General features: G+C 48.2%; 1 protein-coding gene across 2 annotated transcripts in view; it reads left to right on the top strand.

Annotated features, from left to right (window-relative positions):
• Positions 1 to 2,631: 2,631 nt before the first annotated feature.
• The window catches only part of mdfic (MyoD family inhibitor domain containing), a 91,050-nt gene continuing 73,280 nt past the window's right edge, over positions 2,632 to 20,401 (top strand). Inside the window, exons 1-2 of one of the 2 annotated variants that reach the window (XM_072485276.1) lie at positions 2,632 to 3,040; positions 3,422 to 3,575. In XM_072485276.1, the coding sequence (XP_072341377.1) occupies positions 3,488 to 3,575 (88 nt within the window). In that variant the 5' untranslated portion in view covers positions 2,632 to 3,040; positions 3,422 to 3,487. Of the gene's footprint in view, positions 3,138 to 3,421; positions 3,576 to 20,401 lie in introns of both variants that reach the window. The other variant, XM_072485275.1, reaches the window with a different exon arrangement.

Raw genomic sequence — 20,401 nt, 5'->3', positions numbered from 1 at the left:
AATATTTTTTAAACATTGTTTTTTTTTATTTGTACATGTGTCCTAAGCTCAGACTTATTTGGACATATTTCCGAAACAATTAATGCTCATTTAAGGGCCTCATCCCATCACCGCTGGTTTTCAACCATCGGTGGGCAGGGCACTCATTGAGCATGATCCAATGGCCACGCTGTGCCCGAAAAGCAGCACGCCGCGGCGCAGCGTGGCGGATAAAAGCTGGGAGACCCCGCTTCTGGGATCTACTCGGCTCGCAACGCCTCGTGGGATCTAGTGTGATCTTGCGAGACATTGCTATGTAAATCGCGCCCATTGTGGGCGAGATCACGTTTCGGCAAATCTGCATATCAGAGTGAGACAGTAAGCCTCACTCTAAGGTGCAGATTCCCGAGGTACTTGAGGCTTTTAGATTAATCCCCTTTGACTTAAAGACCTTGGACGAATGCCATTCAACACTGGACCCACAAATGGGGACCAGCCGGAATGACACTTGTGGGGGTCTCCCAGGGGTTTGGATGCCACCAGCTGTGGGGCAGGGTGGTGCCCTGGCACTGTTGGTGCCACCTGGTCACCCTGGTGGCTGGTGGTGCCACACTGACATTTCTGAGTGTGTGATTGGGCTGGAGGTGCCCTGTGTGGGTGTAGCTGAGGGGCCCAGCCCCTCCCATAGTGTGCTCAGGCTGGGGGTGGCCAGGGGTCATTTTGGGGACCTCAGAGATCGGGGCACCACTTTGAAATGCAAAGACACTCAGTGCCTGATCGCGGGACCCGACATGGGGAGGGCCCATGACAGCCATCTGCTAACCTTCCGTCCAACCCTCCCCTCTTCATGTGACCCCCCCCCCCCCCCCCCCACTCTCCCCCAGCCTCATTCACCTTTTCCCTGGGACCCTTGGCTGCATTGCTGGTAGCTGCCTGGTTTAACTGCCCACTGAAATGGTCTGGCAAGTCACTCAATTCAAGAGCAATTAGGGATGGACATCAAATGTTTGTCTTGCCAGTGACAGCCGTGTTCTATGAATGAATAAACAGTTAAACAAAATAAACTACCTGTTTTGAAATAATTGTCCTGAAAATATTTACCTTTGTTTGAGAATGTTGACCTTTGTCTTGCCTGAAGGAAAGGGGAGAGGAAGTTACCGTTATCACAGTGGTGGGGAAGTTCTTCTGAAGGAGCAGAGCACATTAAGATGGTGAAATAAAGATTTTATTTTGGAATAGCGCACTAGAGAAGGAATGGACCATTTGACCCCTCGAACTTGATCCACGTGGGGAGCTGGATTCGATTCCCAGCTTGGGATACTGTCTGTGCTGAGTCTGCACGTTCTCCCCGTGTCTGCGCGGGTTTCCTCCGGGTGCACCGGTTTCCTCCCCCAAGTCCCAAAAGACGGGCTCGTTAGGTGAATTGGACATTCTGAATTCTCGCTCTGTGTGCCCGGACATGCGCCGGAATGTAGTGACTAGGGGATTTTCACAGTAACTTCATTGCAGCGTTAATGTAAGCCTACTTGTGACACAAATAAAGACTATTATAGATCCTGGCTGATCTGATGATGGTCTGACGTTCACCAGCCCACCACCCTTGATTTCCATGCCTATCTTGTTGCTCTGCGGCTAACCTAAGTTCTTGATCTAGCGCTGGGGAGTGCAAGGTTCCCTCTGGTTGTACCATCACAAACATAATAACCTCTCCTGATAGTTACTTCTGTGAAAATTGTGCACCTGTTCTTTAACAATCCTTTGGGGTGCCACCGAACCCCCAAATTTGACAATGCTGCTGATACATTCTGACAGAGGAAACCTTTCCCCGGGGAGTTTTTAAAATCTTGAACCAGTCACCATGACAGCAGGTTGCTGAAAGACGCCCTTTGGCGTTTAAGGGACATCTTGACAATCCATGAATAGGATGGGAATAGAGGGATACGGACCCCGGAAGTGTAGATGATTTTAGTTTGGACGGGCAGCAGTGTCGGTGCAGGCTTGGAGGGCTGAAGGGCCTGTTCCTGTGCTGTACTTTTCTTTGTTTTTTGACCGAGCTGTGCACAGTAGTTTTGCAACTTAAACAGCAGCGTACTGCTGGAGTGCAGGGTGCCGACTGATTCATAGATTCATAGAATTTACAGTGCTGAAGGAGGCCATTCGGCCCATCAAGTCTGCACCGGCTCTTGGAAAGAGCGCAAGGTCAACACCTCCACTCTATCCCCATAACCCAGTAACCCCACCCAACACTAAGGGCAATTTTGGACACAAAGGGCAATTTATCATGGCCAATCCATCTCACCTGCACATCTTTGGACTGTGGGAGGAAACCGGAGCACCCGGAGGAAACCCACGCACACACGGGGAGGATGTGCAGACTCCGCACAGACAGTGACCCAAGCCGGAATCAAACCTGGGACCCTGGAGCTGTGAAGCAATTGTGCTAACCACCATGCTACCGTGGAGCTGATCATTGGAGGGAAACACCCCCAAGAAAGTCCCCTTCACCATGGGAAGGGAGTGAGTCTCACTGGGCGTCAACCCCTCCCAAAAGGGAAGGGAGTCACTTATCAGGCGGCTGTGTGAGGGGCAGGGCACACGCCAGCATCTCAAACCTAAAATGAATACGCTTTTTTGCTGTTTGTTTGTTGGTTTGCAAGCAGTCTGTCCAACATTCCTTCTCAGCTCTGGGCTTTCAAAGGAAAGAGGACATCCGACTTAAAGCAGAGGAATGCACATTTGATCGGGGAGGCGAATGAACGACTGGAATGCAAGCAAATCAGATGGAGTGAGGGATTAAAAGAGAAAGAGAGAGAGAGATGCTATTTGGTTGCGGCTGGAGTGCGGTGGGCCTGTGGACCCCGCGGGTCTCCCGCTCTCCTCCTTCTCAATACCATTGGCATCCGGAAATGATGAAAAGTTGTGGTGTGAGGAGAAGAGAGAGAGAGAGAGAGGACTCTGTGAGGAAAAGTGAAGAGATGAGTTGGAGAGGAGGAATAACGTGAACCCAGCTTGCGGCCACTCAGCCCGTCCCCGCGGAGCGCAGGGGCTAGTCTTGCGGAGAGTGGGTAGACCGTGGTAACTTTTTTTGGGGGGGGAATTTGTTACTTGGCGCACTCGAAACAAAAATACCCAGTGAGGGGGCCCGGTGTGGTTTGCAGGTACGTAACCCCAATGTGTGTGAGCTGAGTAAAGTGTTGGGAAAGTGAGCACTCGATTACCTCAGTCTCTGCTGAGGGAGATCCATCACCGTCCCTCTCGGCACTTTTATTTTCTTCAGCTTCTTTGCCACAACTTGTTGATGTGGTTCACAGAGTTGCTTTGCAGGGGGGGGGACATAACAGTTTTCCAGATTAGATGAGTGCTTTTTTTCTTCTAAATCTGCTGCCTGATACCTTTTTCTTTTCGGAGTTTTATTCCCCTTCCTCTCTCTCTCTCCCCTCAGGATTGCTGATTCCGTTTCTCGTATCTGCGCCTGCCTGAGTGAGTGAGTGAGCTAGCTGCTTGGCAGATGTCCCAGGCGGAGGAGCCCCTTCAGGGGCCTGGAGGGCCAGAGGAGGACGTTTTTACAGAAAACAGCCTTTTACTCCACACTGAAGGTAAGGAGACTTTGAGTGGGGGTGGTGGGTTGTATGGAGGGGGGAGGGAGGGGGGGGGGGGGGTCCTTTGGGGGCAGTCCTCAGTGCTGTTGGGGAATTCAGCCTCCAGACGTTTCGGTTCAAACTGAAACGTTCGGCCCCAAGTGCACATCGTTATACAGAGCAAGCAAAGTGAGAATTCATTAGAGGTAATGCTCACTGATTTTACACCTTTTCAACCTGTCGAGCTTAAGTGCTTCACAGCCCCAGGGTCCCAGTTTGATTCCCGACTTGGGTCACTGTCTGTGCGGAGTCTGCACGTTCTCCCCGTGTCTGCGTGGGTTTCTTCCGGGTACTCCGGTTTCCTCCCACAAGTCCCAAAAGACGTGCTTGTTAGGTGAATTGGATATTCTGAATTCTCCCTCAGTGTGCCCGAACAGGCGTCGGAGTGTGGCGACTAGGGGATTTTCACATGTTAATGTAAGCCTACTTGTGACAATAAAGATTATTTCAATACAAAAACATAGAAAATAGGAGCGCGAGGAGGCATTTGGCCCTTCCAGCCTGCTCCGCCAATAGAATTAGAGAATCACCACAGTTCAGAAGGAAGCCATTCGGTTCATCAAATTTGCACCGACCCTCTGAAAGAGTACCCAGTAAACCCATGTAACCGTTGAACACTTGAGGGGCAATTTGACATGGCCAATCCACCTGCACATCTTTGGTCTGTGGGAGGAATCCCACGCTGACACGGGGAGAACATACAATCACCACACACAGTCACCCAAGGTCGGAATCAAACATGGATCCCTGGAGCTATGAGACAGCAGTGCCAACCACTGTGCCACCGTGCCACCCATTCATTATGATCATGGCTGATTGTCCAACTTATGGGCAGCACGGTAGCATAGTGGTTAGCACAAATGCTTCACAGCTCCAGGGTCCCAGGTTCGATTCCGGCTTGGGTCACTGTCTGTGCGGAGTCTGCACATCCTCCCCGTGTGTGCGTGGGTTTCCTCCGGGTTCTCCGGTTTCCTCCCACAGTCCAAAGATGTGCGGGTTAGGTGGATTGGCCATGCTAAACTGCCCATAGTGTCCAAAATTGCCCTTAGTGTAGGGTGGGGTTACTGGGTTATGGGGATAGGGTGGAGGTGTGGACCTTGGGTAGGGTGCTCTTTCCAAGAGCCGGTGCAGACTCGATGGGCCGAATGACCTCCTTCTGCACTGTAAATTCTGTCTGTAAAAAAAAGCTTGATCCTGCTTTTCCCCGTATTGTTTGATTCCTTTAGCCCCATGTGCTATATCTAACTGCTTCTTGACGACATACAATATTTTGGCTTCCAACTCCTTCCTGTGGTAACAAATTCCACAGGCCGACCACTCTTTGGGTGAAGAAATATCTCCTTATCTCTGTCCTAAATTGTTTACACCGTATCATCAGACTGTGACCCCTGGTTCTGGACACCCCAACATCGGGAACATTTTTAATGCATCTACCCTGTCAAGTCCTGTTAGAATTTTATAGGTTTCAATGAGATCCCCCCTCATTCTTCTGAACTCCAGCAAATAGCATCCTAACCTACTCAAGCAAATAGCATCCTAACCTACTCAATTTCTCCTCATGCATCCTGTCCTGCAATCCCAGGAATCAGTCTGGAATATGACACTAGACATTCAAATTTTTTGTGTATACATTTGATTGCTACAAGGATTAGATTAGTTTTAGGACTTTGGTTGAAACTTGAGATGAATATCCATCTAACTTAAACTTTGTCTTTTGGGATATGTTGAAGCTTGACATCATGCTACGGTAACTTAATAAGTTCCCCAAGTTTTTTGTTTGGTTTGGTTTGTTTTGGAAGATGCTCATATATGTTGCATTGCAGTACAAATATGTGCAGTTTAGGTGGATTGGCCATGCTAAATTGCCCCTTAGTGTCAAAATGTTAGGTGGGGTTATGGTGATAGGGCGGGAGATTGGGCCTAGGTTGGGTACTGTTTTGAAGAGTCGATGAGCTGAATGGCCTCCTACACTGTAGGGTTTCAATGATTTTCTGCAGGGTTGATATATATTTTTGAGATTCAAACTAGGATGCCTTGCTACTTAGGGCACTCGTGCAGTTAATGGTTTTTCAGACTTATACTGTCTCTTCTGCCAGGCGATGCACTCAAAACTAAAAGTTACAAATGTGTGAGTATTCATCTTATTAAAATCCAAACAGTTTCATTGGTTCTAAAAGGACTTCTTCAAAGATTTACATTGACATTTAGCAACATTTTTTAAAGCTACTGTGACATTTTAAATTAGTTGAATTGTGTAGAAGTTTCGTTCTTGAAGTTAATGCTGTGGAAAATCTTTATTAAGGCTCCTGTAATTGCAGTTTAATGCTTGCGGTTTAATGCTATCTGTATCTCGTCAATGGCTTCTCTGGCTAACACCATAACACAGTTACAACTTCAAACAAGCAATTTCAAAGTTGTAAGTTAAGTAAACAAACTGGAGGGACAGCAGTTTGGGTAAAATTGGTGCTTGGGTGTGTCACCTGATCAGCTGCCAGCAGTTTAATCTTGGCAGTTCATTGTGCATTATATGCTCGGCAGCTGTTTTACTTCTGCTGTCTTTGTATTGTTTTGTTTCTATAAAAGCCCTCAATTTTCTGATTTCAGTTGCTATGAATTTGCAAATTTGTTTATCCTTGTGCCCTGAAATTACCTTATTACTACATTGTTAACTTCTTTCATACTTGGTAAATGAACCAGTAAACATATTTTCTTTTAATGTCAGTAGAAGTGTGTCATTTTGGCATGAACCACTAAAACAAATGAGTTCATTTCATTAACAATGTTGAGGAGCAAGGGAGAGAGAGGGAGCATTAACATGCGAGATTTCCCACACCCAACTGATGCAATATATTGTGATGAATACACATCATTACAAACAAATCTATAAAAGTGCTTTTCATTTTTTAACGGTTTAATCTCTTGGTAACTGTTTCATGTAAGTAAATGACCGAGCCTAATTTAGTCATTGACTGGCGTTGAACCAGGCCGTCAATGACTATAATTTCCTGTGAATGTTTCACATGCACAATGTAAGGCTAGCTCGTGTATGGTGCTGCTTCACAATTCAGAATTTGACTATTCTCCTTTTGCCCAGGGACAGAAAATGTAAAGAGTGATAGTTTTCTTTTTTATTGGGAAGACTAAACCATTCATTCTCTTCGGGTCCTGCCACCAATTCTGTTCCCTCAATCACTGCCTTCAGCCCTGCCGCTGGCAACTGGCCGAGGCTGTAACAGACTGCCTCGCAACCATGGTGTGTTGCATTTAAATCCGAATGAGCTTCTGAACATGCACCTACGCGACCACGAAGACCGTTTATTCCCACTGTTGTAATATTGCACAACTCTTGCCTTGACTGCTCCTGGTCGGCCTCTGATCGTCCACCCCCATAAACTCAACTCGTCCGAAGCTCCGCTGTCCATTCCGCACCAAGTTCTGTTCAAGCGTCGGCCCTGTTGGCTCCAAGATGAACAAGTCTTTGACTTTTAAAAATAAATCTCACCCGTATTTTCAAAACCCCATCCACGACCTCCCGACTCCCTACCTCTGCAACCTCCCACAGCTTCACAATCCTTTGAGATATTGTACTTCACCAGCTCTGGTATTTTTCCCATCCCCAATTTTATTTTTATAAATTTAGAGTGCCCAATTCATGTTTTTTTTCCAATTAAAGGGTAATTTAGCGTGGCCAATCCACCTACCCTGCACATCTTTGGGTTGTGGAGGCGAAACCCACGCAAACACGGGGATGAATGTGCAAACTCCACACGGACAGTGACCCAGAGCCGGGATCGAACCTGGGACCTCGGCGCCGTGAGGCTGCAGTGCTAACCACTGTGTCACCGTGCTGCCCTCCCCATCCCCAATTTTAATCATTCCACCGTTTAGCAGTTGGACCTTCAACGACTGAGGCCTTTGATCTTGATTATTCCGCCCCGCCTGCCGTAAGATCACCATGGGTGAGACGCAGACAATGGAAAAGTCCATTGACCTCCGGTGGGATTCTCTGGTTGCCTGGCGGGCTCTGAAATTCACTGCCTCCTCTGCCCCAACCCTCCAAACCTAGTTTTAAGATGCTGATTAAAATTTGGTCAAAGTAGGGCAGCACGGTGGCGCAGTGGGTTAGCACTGCGGCCTCACGGCACCGGGGTCCCAGGTTCGATTCTGACCCTGGGTCTCTGTCCATGTGGAGTTTGCACATTCTCCCCATGTTTGCGTGGGTTTCGCCCCCGCAAGTGCAAGCTAGGTGGATTGGCCACGCTAAATTGCCCCTTAATTGGAAAAAATGAATTGGGTACTCAAAATTTATAAAAAGAAAAAAAAAAATGGGTCAAAGAGGAAGTATTTTAGTTCTCGCCTTTAATATCTCCTTGAGGTTGAATTTTGTTTGATTAGCGTGCCTTGGAACCATTTACTCCATTTAAAGGTACATATAAACGCAGTTGTAACTTTGCAGATCGGGGTTGAAGATTCTTGAATTCCAACATCCACAAAAGCAGTGTTGTGGGTTGGTACAGATATTTAGTTCACTGTCCATTCACCTCTTAGAAACTATTCAAATACAAATATAGAGTTACAACGAGGATGCAGCATAGAAACTGACCTTTTGGCCACTGCTAATGAACCTTCCCCCGCTGTATTTTATGAAACCAGGGATCACAGTCTGAGGATACAGGGTAGACCTTTTGGGACAGAAATGAGGAGAAATGTCTTTACCCAGAGAGTGGTGAGCCTGTGGAATACGTTACCACTGGCAGTATAAGACCATAGGAGTGGAAGTAAGGCCATTCGGCCCATCGAGTCCACTCCACCATTCAATCATGGCTGATTTCAACTCCATTTACCCGCTCTCTCTCCATAACCCTTAATTCCTCGAGAAATCAAGAATGTATCAACTTCTGTCTTAAAGACACTCAACGTCCCGGCCTCCACCGCCCTCTGTGGCAATGAATTCTCAGACCCACCACTCTGGCTGAAGAAATTTCTCCTCATCTCTGTTCTAAAGTGACTCCCTTTTATTCTAAGGCTGTGCCCCCGGGTCCTAGTCTCCCCTGCTAATGGAAACAACTTCCCTACGTCCACCCTATCTAAGCCATTCATTATCTTGTCAGTTTCTATTAGATCTCCCCTCAACCTCCTAAACTCCAATGAATATAATCCCAGGATCCTCAGACGTTCATCGTATGTTAGGCCTACCATTCCTGGGATCATCCATGTGAATCTCCGCTGGACCCGCTCCAGTGCCAGTATGTCCTTCCTGAGGTGTGGGGCCCAAAATTGCTCACAGTATTCTAAGTGGGGCCTAACTAATGCTTTATAAAGCTTCAGAAGTACATCCCTGCTTTTATATTCCAAGCCTCTTGAGATAAATGACAACATTGCATTTGCTTTCTTAATTACGGACTTAACCGGCAAGTTTACCTTTAGAGAATCCTGGACTAGGACTCCCAAGTCCCTTTGCACTTCAGCATTATGAATTTTGTCACCGTTTAGAAAATAGTCCATCCCTCTATTCTTTTTTCCAAAGTGCAAGACCTCGCACTTGCCCACGTTGAATTTTATCAGCCATTTCTTGGACCACTCCTAAACTGTCTAAATCTTTCTGCAGCCTCCCCACCTCCTCCATACTACCTGCCCCTCCACCTATCTTTGTATCATCGGCAAACTTAGCCAGAATGCCCCCAGTCCCGTCATCTAGATCGTTAATATATAAAGAGAACAGCTGTGGCCCCAACACTGAACCCTGCGGGACACCACTCATCCCCGGTTGCCATTCCGAAAAAGAACCTTTTATCCCAACTCTCTGCCTTCTGCCTGACAGCCAATCGTCAATCCATGTTAGTACCTTGCCTCGAATACCATGGGCCCTTATTGTACTCAGCAGTCTCCCGTGAGGCACCTTATCAAAGGCCTTTTGGAAGTCAAGATAGATAACATCCATTGGCTCTCCTTGGTCTAACCTATTTGTTATCTCTTCAAAGAACAAGTAGTTGAGGTCAAAGCGTTATGTTTTCAGTAGCAGTTAGATGTAGCATTTGGGGCAAAGGGGATCAAAGCAGAAAGCGCAATTAGGCTATTGAGTTGGATGATCAGCCATGATAATGGCGGAACAGGCTCGAAGGACCGAATGGCCTCATCCTTCCCTATTTTCTATGTTGCTATCTCATCCCAGTAACGTATTCTTCACTTCCTTTCTCCCACATGCTGTTACTTAGTTTCCTCTTAAATACATCCATGCTATTCCCATTGACCACTCCATGTGGTATTGGGTTCCATGTTTTCATCCCTCTTCTGAGTTTTAAAAAAGTGGCTTCTGAACTCCTGACTGATTTATTAACAACTTCAGAATCACAGAATTGATTATGGGACTGAAGGAGGCTATTTGGCCCATCATGTTTGTACCTGAATGAGCAACTCTCCCAGTATCATTCCCCTGGCTTCTCGCCATCACCCTGCAAGTTGTTCCATTTTGGAAAAGAATCTAAGGGCTGGATTCTCCTGCTCGGCCCGCCGCACGATCGCCACGGGTGGGGCGTGTATCATGTAAAGGTCCAGTCGCCGGGCGGGCACTGCTGGAGAATCCCGCCCTAACTCCCCTTTTAAGCGCTTCAGTTGAACCTGCTCCTTGTGCATTCCAAGCCTTAACCACTCACTCTATAAAATATTTTCACCTCGCATCTCTGGCTTCTGGCCAATGATGTCTCCGGAGGGGGTCTCAGCAGCCAATGGTCCAGTCGATGACAGTTTGACAGGCCACCTGAGCCCATCCCATCTCTGGTGGTGTGGCTGCACATAACCTGTTCCCATATAAGGTGAGAGTAGAATCTCTGGGTGATGGAGCGTCTGGCTCGATCTGGGCTACGGACAACGGACCTGTGCATTTCGATGGGACACTATGATCCCTTGCTGTGTCTCAGTAGAGTGTGATGATCTTTGGCGGGTGATTGATGGGTCAGGCTGAGACGTGTTCTGGCAGCTTGTCTGATGGTTGTGTATTTGACTTTGGTCAAGTCTGAATTCCAACAGCCTTCCTGAGATTTTGACTACAGTATGATTATAAAATGCCCAATTCTTTAATTTAGAATATCCAATTTAATCAGCAAATTCTTTAATTTTAAATACCCAATTTTAATTGGGCCTAAATCTAGGCCTTGCTAGGTCACCACAGTCTCTCCTCTTGCTCCAGTGAGCATCAGTGAACTGGATCACACAATACCAACCAAACCATCTTTGATGAGTAAGTATCCTGACCTTGGGTTTACAATGTCATCCCCAGCCCACAATAGTGGAAAATCTTAATAAATAGTAGAACACAGTAACAGCAAACAAAAAACAATTTCAACAACAATAAGACGCAACAATATTATGAGGAATTTACAGGTGTAAGAAATACGTTAATGTCAACAGTGAACAGGCATACCTACTCTGGAACTATTACAATATATATACATTCATTTTATACAACGGAACAGTAGAACTAGGTGCATCGGCGCTGAATGGGTCGTCACGGGCTTCCTGTATATATTCTTTCTCGAAGTCGGAGGGCCATTTCTGCCTCCAGACGGCGCATACATTTCTTTTTCAAACAGCCAAATTTGAAGAGGTGGGGTAGTAGGCATGTGCTCGGCTGGATTGGAGATTTAACGGGAAGAGGCGTATCCCTCCTCTGGACAAGTCCTTCCAGGGTGCTGTTGATTGACGGGTTTTGACACTGGATAGAGTGGGACGGGTGAGAGCCCCTTCGGAAGCTTTGGTAATTGGGGTGGATGCGTGGAGTGGACACAGTGTTTTGTGACTGGGTGGATACGTGGAGTGGATGGAAAGTTTAGTGATTGAGAACGGTTTTCCCACCTTCGTGGTGCGTTTTATTCTTTCTGCGATCCCACTGGAGTGGGGGTGGTATGTGATGTGGAACCGTTGTTTTACCCCAAACAGTTCCATTACCCTCTGCATTACCTGGGCTGTGAAATGGATGCTCTTGTCGGAATCTATACTGTGGGGGCGACCCCACCTAGTGGAAATGTGCAGCACTAGGATGGCAGCGATGACTTTGGCCATGGTCGTCCGGGTTAGGAAAGCTTTCACCCATTTACTAAAAGTGTCTACAATGACCAGGAAGTATTTGTAACCTTCCACCCCGGGCTGTAGGGGACATTAAGATTTGCCTTATCTCGCGCTCATCGATAACTCAGGCCGGTGGCTGACTACGTATGCTATCGCTGCCAGTTCTGCAGCCAGTGTAGAACATAGAACATAGAACAATACAGCGCAGTACAGGCCCTTCGGCCCACGATGTTGCACCGAAACAAAAGCCATCTAACCTACACTATGCCATTATCATCCATATGTTTATCCAATAAACTTTTAAATGCCCTCAATGTTGGCGAGTTCACTACTGTAGCAGGTAGGGCATTCCACGGCCTCACTACTCTTTGCGTAAAGAACCTACCTCTGACCTCTGTCCTATATCTATTACCCCTCAGTTTAAAGTTATGTCCCCTCGTGCCAGCCATATCCATCCGCGGGAGAAGGCTCTCACTGTCCACCCTATCCAACCCCCTGATCATTTTGTATGCCTCTATTAAGTCTCCTCTTAACCTTCTTCTCTCCAACGAAAACAACCTCAAGTCCATCAGCCTTTCCTCATAAGATTTTCCCTCCATACCAGGCAACATCCTGGTAAATCGTGTACTTGTGTGCTGGAAGTTTTCAGCCTATCTCCCTCAGGGGGCTTGCCTTCTTGGTCTTCCACTTGTATCCCACATTCTGTTCTCCTTTTTCCCCTCTTCCACCTGTGGTAGTACCAGGTATTGCGGTACCTAAGAGGCTGATGACCATTGGTTAGACCCAGGAGTCTACCATTGGCTGTTGTTACGTAGCTCCGCCCTGACAGGCGGAGTATAAGAGATGGTGCTGTCCCAGCAGCCTTCACTTTCTGTACCGAAGCTGTTGGGGAACAAGTTCTAGTAGATTAAAGCCTTCAGGTATGAAATCACTTCGTCTTGAGTGTAATTGATCGCGCATCACCACCATGGATGACCAATCTACAAAAATGTTTTAAACTGTCCTGAGCCTGGGTTTGGCAGATTCCTCCCTGGCACCTCCCCCTTTTTGTTTGGGCAAAAATGGCCCCTTGGGGTATTTTACTGCCGGAACCTGGCATTCGTGAAGTTCCTCTCCATAAGTTATCTTATCTGCCAGGAAGGTGGGGGTTTGGGTGTGTTTCACGGCAATGACCCGGCCCTGAAGCATAAGGGTCCACCTTGCTATTCTATTCTGACTAACCGTCCCGTCTTTGATCCGCCCGTTCAGCAGTAATTGAATGGGGGTATGTTCAGTGAGGATGGTCAGGGCATTGAGTCCAGCTATATAGTTGAAGGGTGTACTGCCCAGAGCACTGTTAGGAGGTGCGTCACACACACCGAGAAGCTTTGTTCCACCAGGGTGAGTAGGCGTGAGGCGTAGGCTATTGGGCCTAGGCGCCCATGCCATTCCTGGAAGAATACAGCGGCTAGTGTGCTGGCAATGGCCGCAACTTCAAGTGCAAAGGGGAATTAAGGGTTCGGTACCTGTAAGGCAGGGGCTTGTGCAAGGGATTGTTTGAGGTCTGAGGTTGCTTGTGTCCAAACCCACGGGGTGTGTTTCTCGTAAAGGTTCGGACAGAGGAGCAGCTTTAGTGGCGAAACCGTCGATGTGGTTCCGGCAGTACCCCACCAAGCACAGAAAGGAGCGCAGCGAGCTCTCATCCTTCGGTAAGGGAAGGCGTGTTGCAGACTCGACTCGCTTCCTTTCTATCTCATGCTTTCCCTCTGTCACTACTACACCCAGGTAGGAGACTTGTGGTCTCATGCTTTGGGCCCTTTTGGGGTTTATTTTGAATCCTAGGGGAGTGAGGAGGCTTAGCAGCTCCTTTAATAATTTTAAGCGTTCCCCACTTGTTTCAGTTTGTCGGAGGAGATGGTCCACATATTGGACGAGACATCCTGGTCTGGATGTCTTTCCAAAAATCTTTCCAAGCCTTTGGCCAACCTCTAGTGGAATATGGAGGAGGAGTTTTGAAAACCCTGGGGCAAACAGGTCCAGGTATATTGCTGGTCCTGGAACGTAAAAGCAAACTTACACTGACAGATGGTGTTACGAATGTCGAATATCGTGATGTATTTGGCATATGGGGCTTGTCATTTCCTGGCTTCGGGGCTGGTTTCCACTGTGGGGGCCGTGACTGGGGTGGTCTGGTTCAGTGCACGGTAGTCAATGATGAGCCTCCAAGAACCGAGCAGTTTCCTCACCGGCCAGATGGCGGAGATGGTTATTGGTGGAGGCGACGGGCCGCAGCGTCCCTTGCTTCAGTAAACTATCAGTTACCCTGGACGCTTCCACTTCGGCTTGCTGAGGAAAGACGTACTGTCTTTGGGGTTTTGGGTCGGGCCCTTCGCTAATTCCTACCCCGCCATTCGGCCACAATCGTGTTTGTGGTGGGCGAACGTCCCCGGTGTGTTTGGCTGATATACCCTGTGCTGCCGGGTCATCGGTCCTTTCGGCGGGTTAACCCACAGCTCTCCGATAGTGGATATTCTATCAATATCCTTAGCGGTGGCCACCTCGACCGGGCAGTCCCAGTTGGTCGGCATGAACCAGATGCAGGAATTGGCCGGGTCAAAAGACCAGTTACATTTTCGCATTAGGTCGGATCCCAATATATGCTCTGCCTTGGGGTGGAGTTTGACCAAGATGGCTGGATGGTGACAGACCAGGTTTCCTAACCTAAACACTAATGGGTCAGTTTCAGCCCCTTCCCGTAGATGTCCTGTGAAACAGCTCCGTATGATTGTCCTGCAGGTGAACCATGTACAGTGAAGGCCGCGGGATTTGTTTAGAGTAGTGAGGGATCCCCGTGTCCCATAGGAACTCCATGGGGCGGCCTCCTACCTTGCCTTTTACTAGGGGTCTCCCTACACTATCCAATGTGGTGTTACACACCCATGTCGGTGAGGCCTGGCACCATCATGCATCCAAAGGGAGTGTTGGGCTCCTCTACTGGGGTTATGTTCGCCTATCGTCCTAGTCCTAGGGGCATGGGTCAGTGTCCACTGTCTTGGAAATGTGGAGCCGGTCGTGGGAGGTAGTTGGGTGGGGCCCTACAATTGTGGATGTAATGATTGGTCTGGTCGCAGCTGAAGCACTGCGCTAGTGGGGGTGGGGTCTGGTTTTGTCTTGTTCCCTGTTCCTGGGGTCGGGAATATACCGGGGCTCTGCGGGTTGCTGCTGTTCTCTGTATCGATGATTGGCAGGGTGGATGCCCTAAGTTTCCCAGTCCCCTGTTTCCACCACCCCCTTCGTTACGCCATACCAGGGCCGGGTCTGGGTCGATCGGTTCATCTTTCTGTGTTTCGTGGACGGGGGTGGGGTGTCTGTTTGTCTGAATTCTAGTTCCCACACGCGAGTCATTTTGCGGATGGCCCAGGCTTCTGTATGTGTTTTGTCATCGGGGTCAAAATTCTCACAGGCTTTCCAACTCACCTCGGTGGAATGTGCTATCTGGGTGCGGAGTGTGGTGTGCGTTTTATTGAACTCTATTTAATTGGTCGGAAACCGCAACAAATTGATTCCATAGTCGGCCAACATAGGTAGTCGGGCGTTCCCCTCTCTTTTGTTGGCAGTTGTTTAAGCCGCTTACCAGGTCATCCCTATTGTAGCCTACGGCAGCCAGAACGGCTACCTTCCATGCCCGGTAGGGTTCCCCCGGGCCCGTTCTGGGGTTCAGGTAGGGCGGGACAGATAGCGGGACTTAAACATAACAGAATAAGTTTAACGTCTTCTGCCTCGTCTAGGCCGGTTAAAAGATGATAGAATCATAGAAGTTTACAGCATGGAAACAGGCCCTTCGGCCCAACCAGTCCATGCCGCCCAGTTTTTACCATTAAGCTAGTCCCAGTTGCCCGCACTTGGCCCATAACCCTCTATACCCATCTTACCCATGTAACTATCTAAATGTTTTTTAAAAGACACAATTGTACCCGCCTCTACTACTACCTCTGGCAGCCCATTCCAGACACTCACTACCCTCTGAGTGAAGAAATTGCCCCTCTGGGCCCTTCTGAATCTCTCCCCTCTCACCTTAAACCTATGCCCTCTAGTTTTAGACTCCCCTACCTTTGGGAAAAGATGTTGACTATCTACCTTATCTATGCCCCTCATTATTTTATAGACCTCTATAAGATCACCCCTAAGCCTCCTACGCTCCAAGGAAAAAAAGTCCCAGTCTATCCAGCCTCTCCTTATAACTCAAACCATCAAGTCCCGGCAACATCCTAGTAAATCTTTTCTGCACTCTTTCCAGTTTAATAATATCCTTCCTATAATAGGGTGACCAGAACTGCACACAGTATTCCAAGTGTGGCCGTACCAATGTCTTGTACAACTTCAACAAGACGTCCCAACTCCTGTATTCAATGTTCTGACCAATGAAACCAAGCATGCCGAATGCCTTCTTCACCACCCTGTCCACCTGCGACTCCACCTTCAAGGAGCTATGAACCTGTACTATCTCTTTGTTCTATAACTCTCCCCAACGCCATACCATTAACTGAGTAGGTCCTGGCCTGATTCGATCTGCCAAAATGCATCACCTCACATTTATCTAAATTAAACTCCATCTGCCATTCGTCGGCCCACTGGCCTAATTGATCAAGATCCCGTTGCAATCCTAGATAACCTTCTTCACTATCCACTGTGCCACCAATCTTGGTGTCATCTGCAAACTTACTAACCATGCCTCCTAAATTCTCATCCAAATCATTAATATAAATCACAAATAACAGTGGACCCAGCACCGATCCCTGAGGCACACCACTGGTCACAGGCCTCCAGTTTGAAAAACAACCCTCTCCAACCACCCTCTGCCTTCTGTCGTCCAGCCAATTTTGAATCCAATTGGCAACCTCACCCTGGATCCCGTGAGCTTTAACCTTCTGCAACAACCTACCATGCGGTACCTTGTCAAAGGCTTTGCTAAAGTCCATGTAGACAACGTCTACTGCACTGCCCTCATCTACCTTCTTGGTCACCCCCTCAAAAAACTCAATCAAATTTGGGAGACATGATTTTCCACGCACAAAGCCATGTTGACTGCCCCGAATCAGTCCTCGCCTCTCTAAATGCTTGTAGATCCTGTCTCTCAGAATACCTTCTAGCAACTTACCTACTACAGACGTTAAGGCTCACCGGTCTGTAGTTCCCAGGCTTTTCCCTGCTGCCCTTCTTAAACAAGGGCACAACATTCGCCACTCTCCAATCTTCAGGCACCTCACCTGTGGCTGCCGATGATTCAAATATCTCTGTTAGGGGACCCGCAATTTCCTCCCTCGCCTCCCACAACACCCTGGGATACATTTCATCAGGTCCCGGGGATTTATCTACCTTGATGCGCTTTAAGTATTCCAGCACCTCCTCCTCTGTAATATGCACACTTCTCAAGACATCACTATTTATTTCCCTTAGTTTCCTAACATCCATGCCTTTCTCCACCGTGAATACCGATGAGAAATATTCATTCAGGATCTCACCCAACTCTTGTGGCTCTGCACATAGATGCCCTTGTTGATCCTTAAGAGGCCCTACTCTGTCCCTAGTTACTCTTTTCCCCTTTATGTATTTGTAGAATCTCTTTGGATTCTCCCTTGCATTATTTGCCAAAGCAATTTCATGTCGCCTTTTTGCCCTCCTGATTTCCCTCTTAACTCTATTTCGACAATCTTTATACTCTTCAAGGGATCCACTTGATCCCAGTTGCTTATGTACGTCATATGCCTCCTCCTTCTTTTTGACCAGAGTCTCAATATCTCGAGTCATCCAGGGTTCCCTACTTCTACCAGCCTTACCCGTCACTCTAAAGGGAATGTGCTTACCCTGCACCCTGGTTAACACATTTTTAAAAGCCTCCCATTTACCAGCCGTCCCTTTGCCTGCCAACAGTCTCCCCCAATCTACCTCTGCAAGTTCCTGTCTGATACCATCAAAATTGGCCTTGCCCCAATTAAGAATTTTAACTCTTGGGCCAGACCTATCATTCTCCATAGCTATCTTAAAACTAATGGAGTTATGGTCACTTGTCCCAAAGTGATCTCTCACTAGCACTTCTGTCACTTGCCCTTCCTTATTTCCCAAGATGAGGTCAAGTTTTGCCCCCTCTCTAGTCGGTCCATCCACATACTGAATGAGAAATTCCTCCTGAATACACTCAACAAATTTCCCTCCATCCAAGCCCCTAATGCTATGGCTGTCCCAGTCAATGTTGGGAAAGTTAAAGTCCCCTACTACTACCACCCTATTATTCTTGCAGCTATCTGTAATCTCCTTACATATTTGCTCCTCAATTTCCCACTGACTATTTGGGGGCCTGTAGTACAGTCCTACCAAGGTGATCTCTCCCTTCTTATTTTTCAGTTCCACCCATATAGACTCAGTGGGCGAACCCTCGGATATATCCCCTCTAAGTACTGCCGTGATGTTCTCCCTAATCAAAAACGCCACGCCCCCTCCTCTCTTACCTCCTGTTCTATCCTTTCTATAGCATCTGTACCCCGGAACATTGAGCTGCCAGTCCTGCCCCTCCCTTAGCCATGTTTCAGTCATAGCTATAATATCCCAGTCCCATGTGCCCGTCCATGCCCTGAGTTCATCCGCTTTGCCCGTCAGGCCCCTTGCATTAAAATAAATGCAGTTTAATGTAGACCTTCCTTGCTCTCTGCCCTGCTTTCACAGGTCATGCTTTACACACTCTCCCTTCCTGCCTTTTGTTTCTGTCCCCACTGACTTCCTACATCGGTTCCCATCCCCCTGCCACATTAGTTTAAACCCTCCCCAACTGCACTAGCAAACACACCCCCGAGAACATTGGTTCCGGTCCCACCCAGATGCAGACCGTCCGATTTGTACAGGTCCCACCTCCCCCAGAACCGGTCACAATGTCCCAGGAATTTGAAACCCTCCCTCTTGCACCATCTCTCAAGCCACAAATTCACCCTTGCTATCCTGTCATTCCTACTCTGACTATCACGTGGCACTGGTAGCAATCCTGAGATTACTACCTTTTGAGGTCCTACTTTTTAGTTTAACTCCTAACTCCCTAAATTCAGCTTGTAGGACCTCATCCCGTTTTTTACCTATATCGTTGGTGCCTATATGCACCACGACAGCTGGCTGTTCACCCTCCCCCTCCAGAATGCCCTGCAGCCGCTCCGAGACATCCTTGACCCTTGCACCAGGGAGGCAACATACCAACCTGGGTTCTCGTTTGCGTCCACAGAAATGCCTGTCTATTCCCCTTACAATTGAATCCCCTATCACTATAGCTCTGCCACTCTTTTTCCCGCCCTTCTGTGCAGCAGAGCCAGCCACGGTGCCATGAACCTGGCTGCTGCCACCTTCCCCTGGTGAGCCATCTCCCCCAACAGTTTCCAAAACGGTAAATCTGTTTTGGAGGGAGATGACCGCAGGGGATCCCTGCACTGCCTTCCTACTCTTCCTCTGTCTGTTGGTCACCCTTTCCCTATCTGCCTCAGTAATTTTAATCTGCGGTGTGACCAACTCACTGAATGTGCTATCCACAACTTCCTCAGCATCGCGGATGCTCCAAAGTGAGTCCATCCGCAGCTCCAGAGCCGTCAAGCGGTCTAACAGGAGCTGCAGTTGGACACACTTCTTGCAGATGAAGGAGTCAGGGACACCAGAAGGGTCCCTGACTTGCCACATCTCACAAGAGGAGCATGACACGGGTCTGAGCTCTCCTGCCATGACTTAAACCTCAAGTTAAATTTGAACTACACTACACAGCTAAGAGAAAGTCAAAGAGAGAGAAATCACTTACCTGTTACAAGCCAATCACTCACCTGCTGGCTGTGATGTAATTGCTCCCGAGGCTCCCTCACAGGCCTGCTTCTCTGCACCTCCTTAAGATGAGCACCAAATTCCCTTAACTAGTTAATTAATTTACTTAATTAATTGGATTTTTTTTTTTGGGGGGGGGGAAACTCAACCCCAAACACCAAACTCCAAGAAACAAACACAGCCTTCACTCACCTCTTACCCGAACTCAGCCTTACCCAAACTTAGATACACTCTGTTTGCCTCCAGCACTCTGTTTCTATAGGCACTTCAGACACACCTTTTGTATCCTTCCTGATTTACAGTCAGCCAATAGGCCTGCTCCCGAAACTGATCTCCCGAAACTAACAGCTGACCTGCAAGGTAAGGAAGTTGTTAATCAGTACTTACCTCACCCAGGCAGCGACCTTTTAATCTGTCCCCTCTGCCTCGCAGCTCCCGCGCTTTTTCAAACTCCCGCGCTGTTTCCGAGGTCCCGGCTCCCTCTCTCTCCCGAACAGCTGACCTGCAAGGTAAGAAAGTGGTTAATCAGATATTGGGTTATCTGGTCAAAGAGAGCATTGGGATTCCCGGAGGGTTCGAATACTCCAACCGCTTTAGCCATGTCAGTGAGTAGGGTCATGGTGTATGGCGTTACATAAGTCACATTGGGGTTCTGTCCATCCTGTGGTCGGGTGGTGACCCCGGATTAATAATTGGAGTTACCGGGATGGGAATCTGACTAGGGGCTGAGATTGCATTTTCTGGGATGGGGGCCAGATTGGGTGTGCCGTTGGTTCCATTACCAGGAACGGAGGCGAGGGTCCACAGTCGGCATTGGCGCTAGCTGTTGCATAATGGCAGGCATCCTCTTCTAAGTCCCCCTACTCTCTCCCTGGGTCACTATCCCCGGTTCCGGT

Source organism: Scyliorhinus torazame, chromosome 19, assembly GCF_047496885.1.
Source record: "Scyliorhinus torazame isolate Kashiwa2021f chromosome 19, sScyTor2.1, whole genome shotgun sequence".
Classification (NCBI taxonomy): Eukaryota; Metazoa; Chordata; class Chondrichthyes; order Carcharhiniformes; family Scyliorhinidae; genus Scyliorhinus; species Scyliorhinus torazame.
Note: the sequence above shows the minus strand (reverse complement) of the source record. Positions and strands in the feature narration are given on the sequence as shown.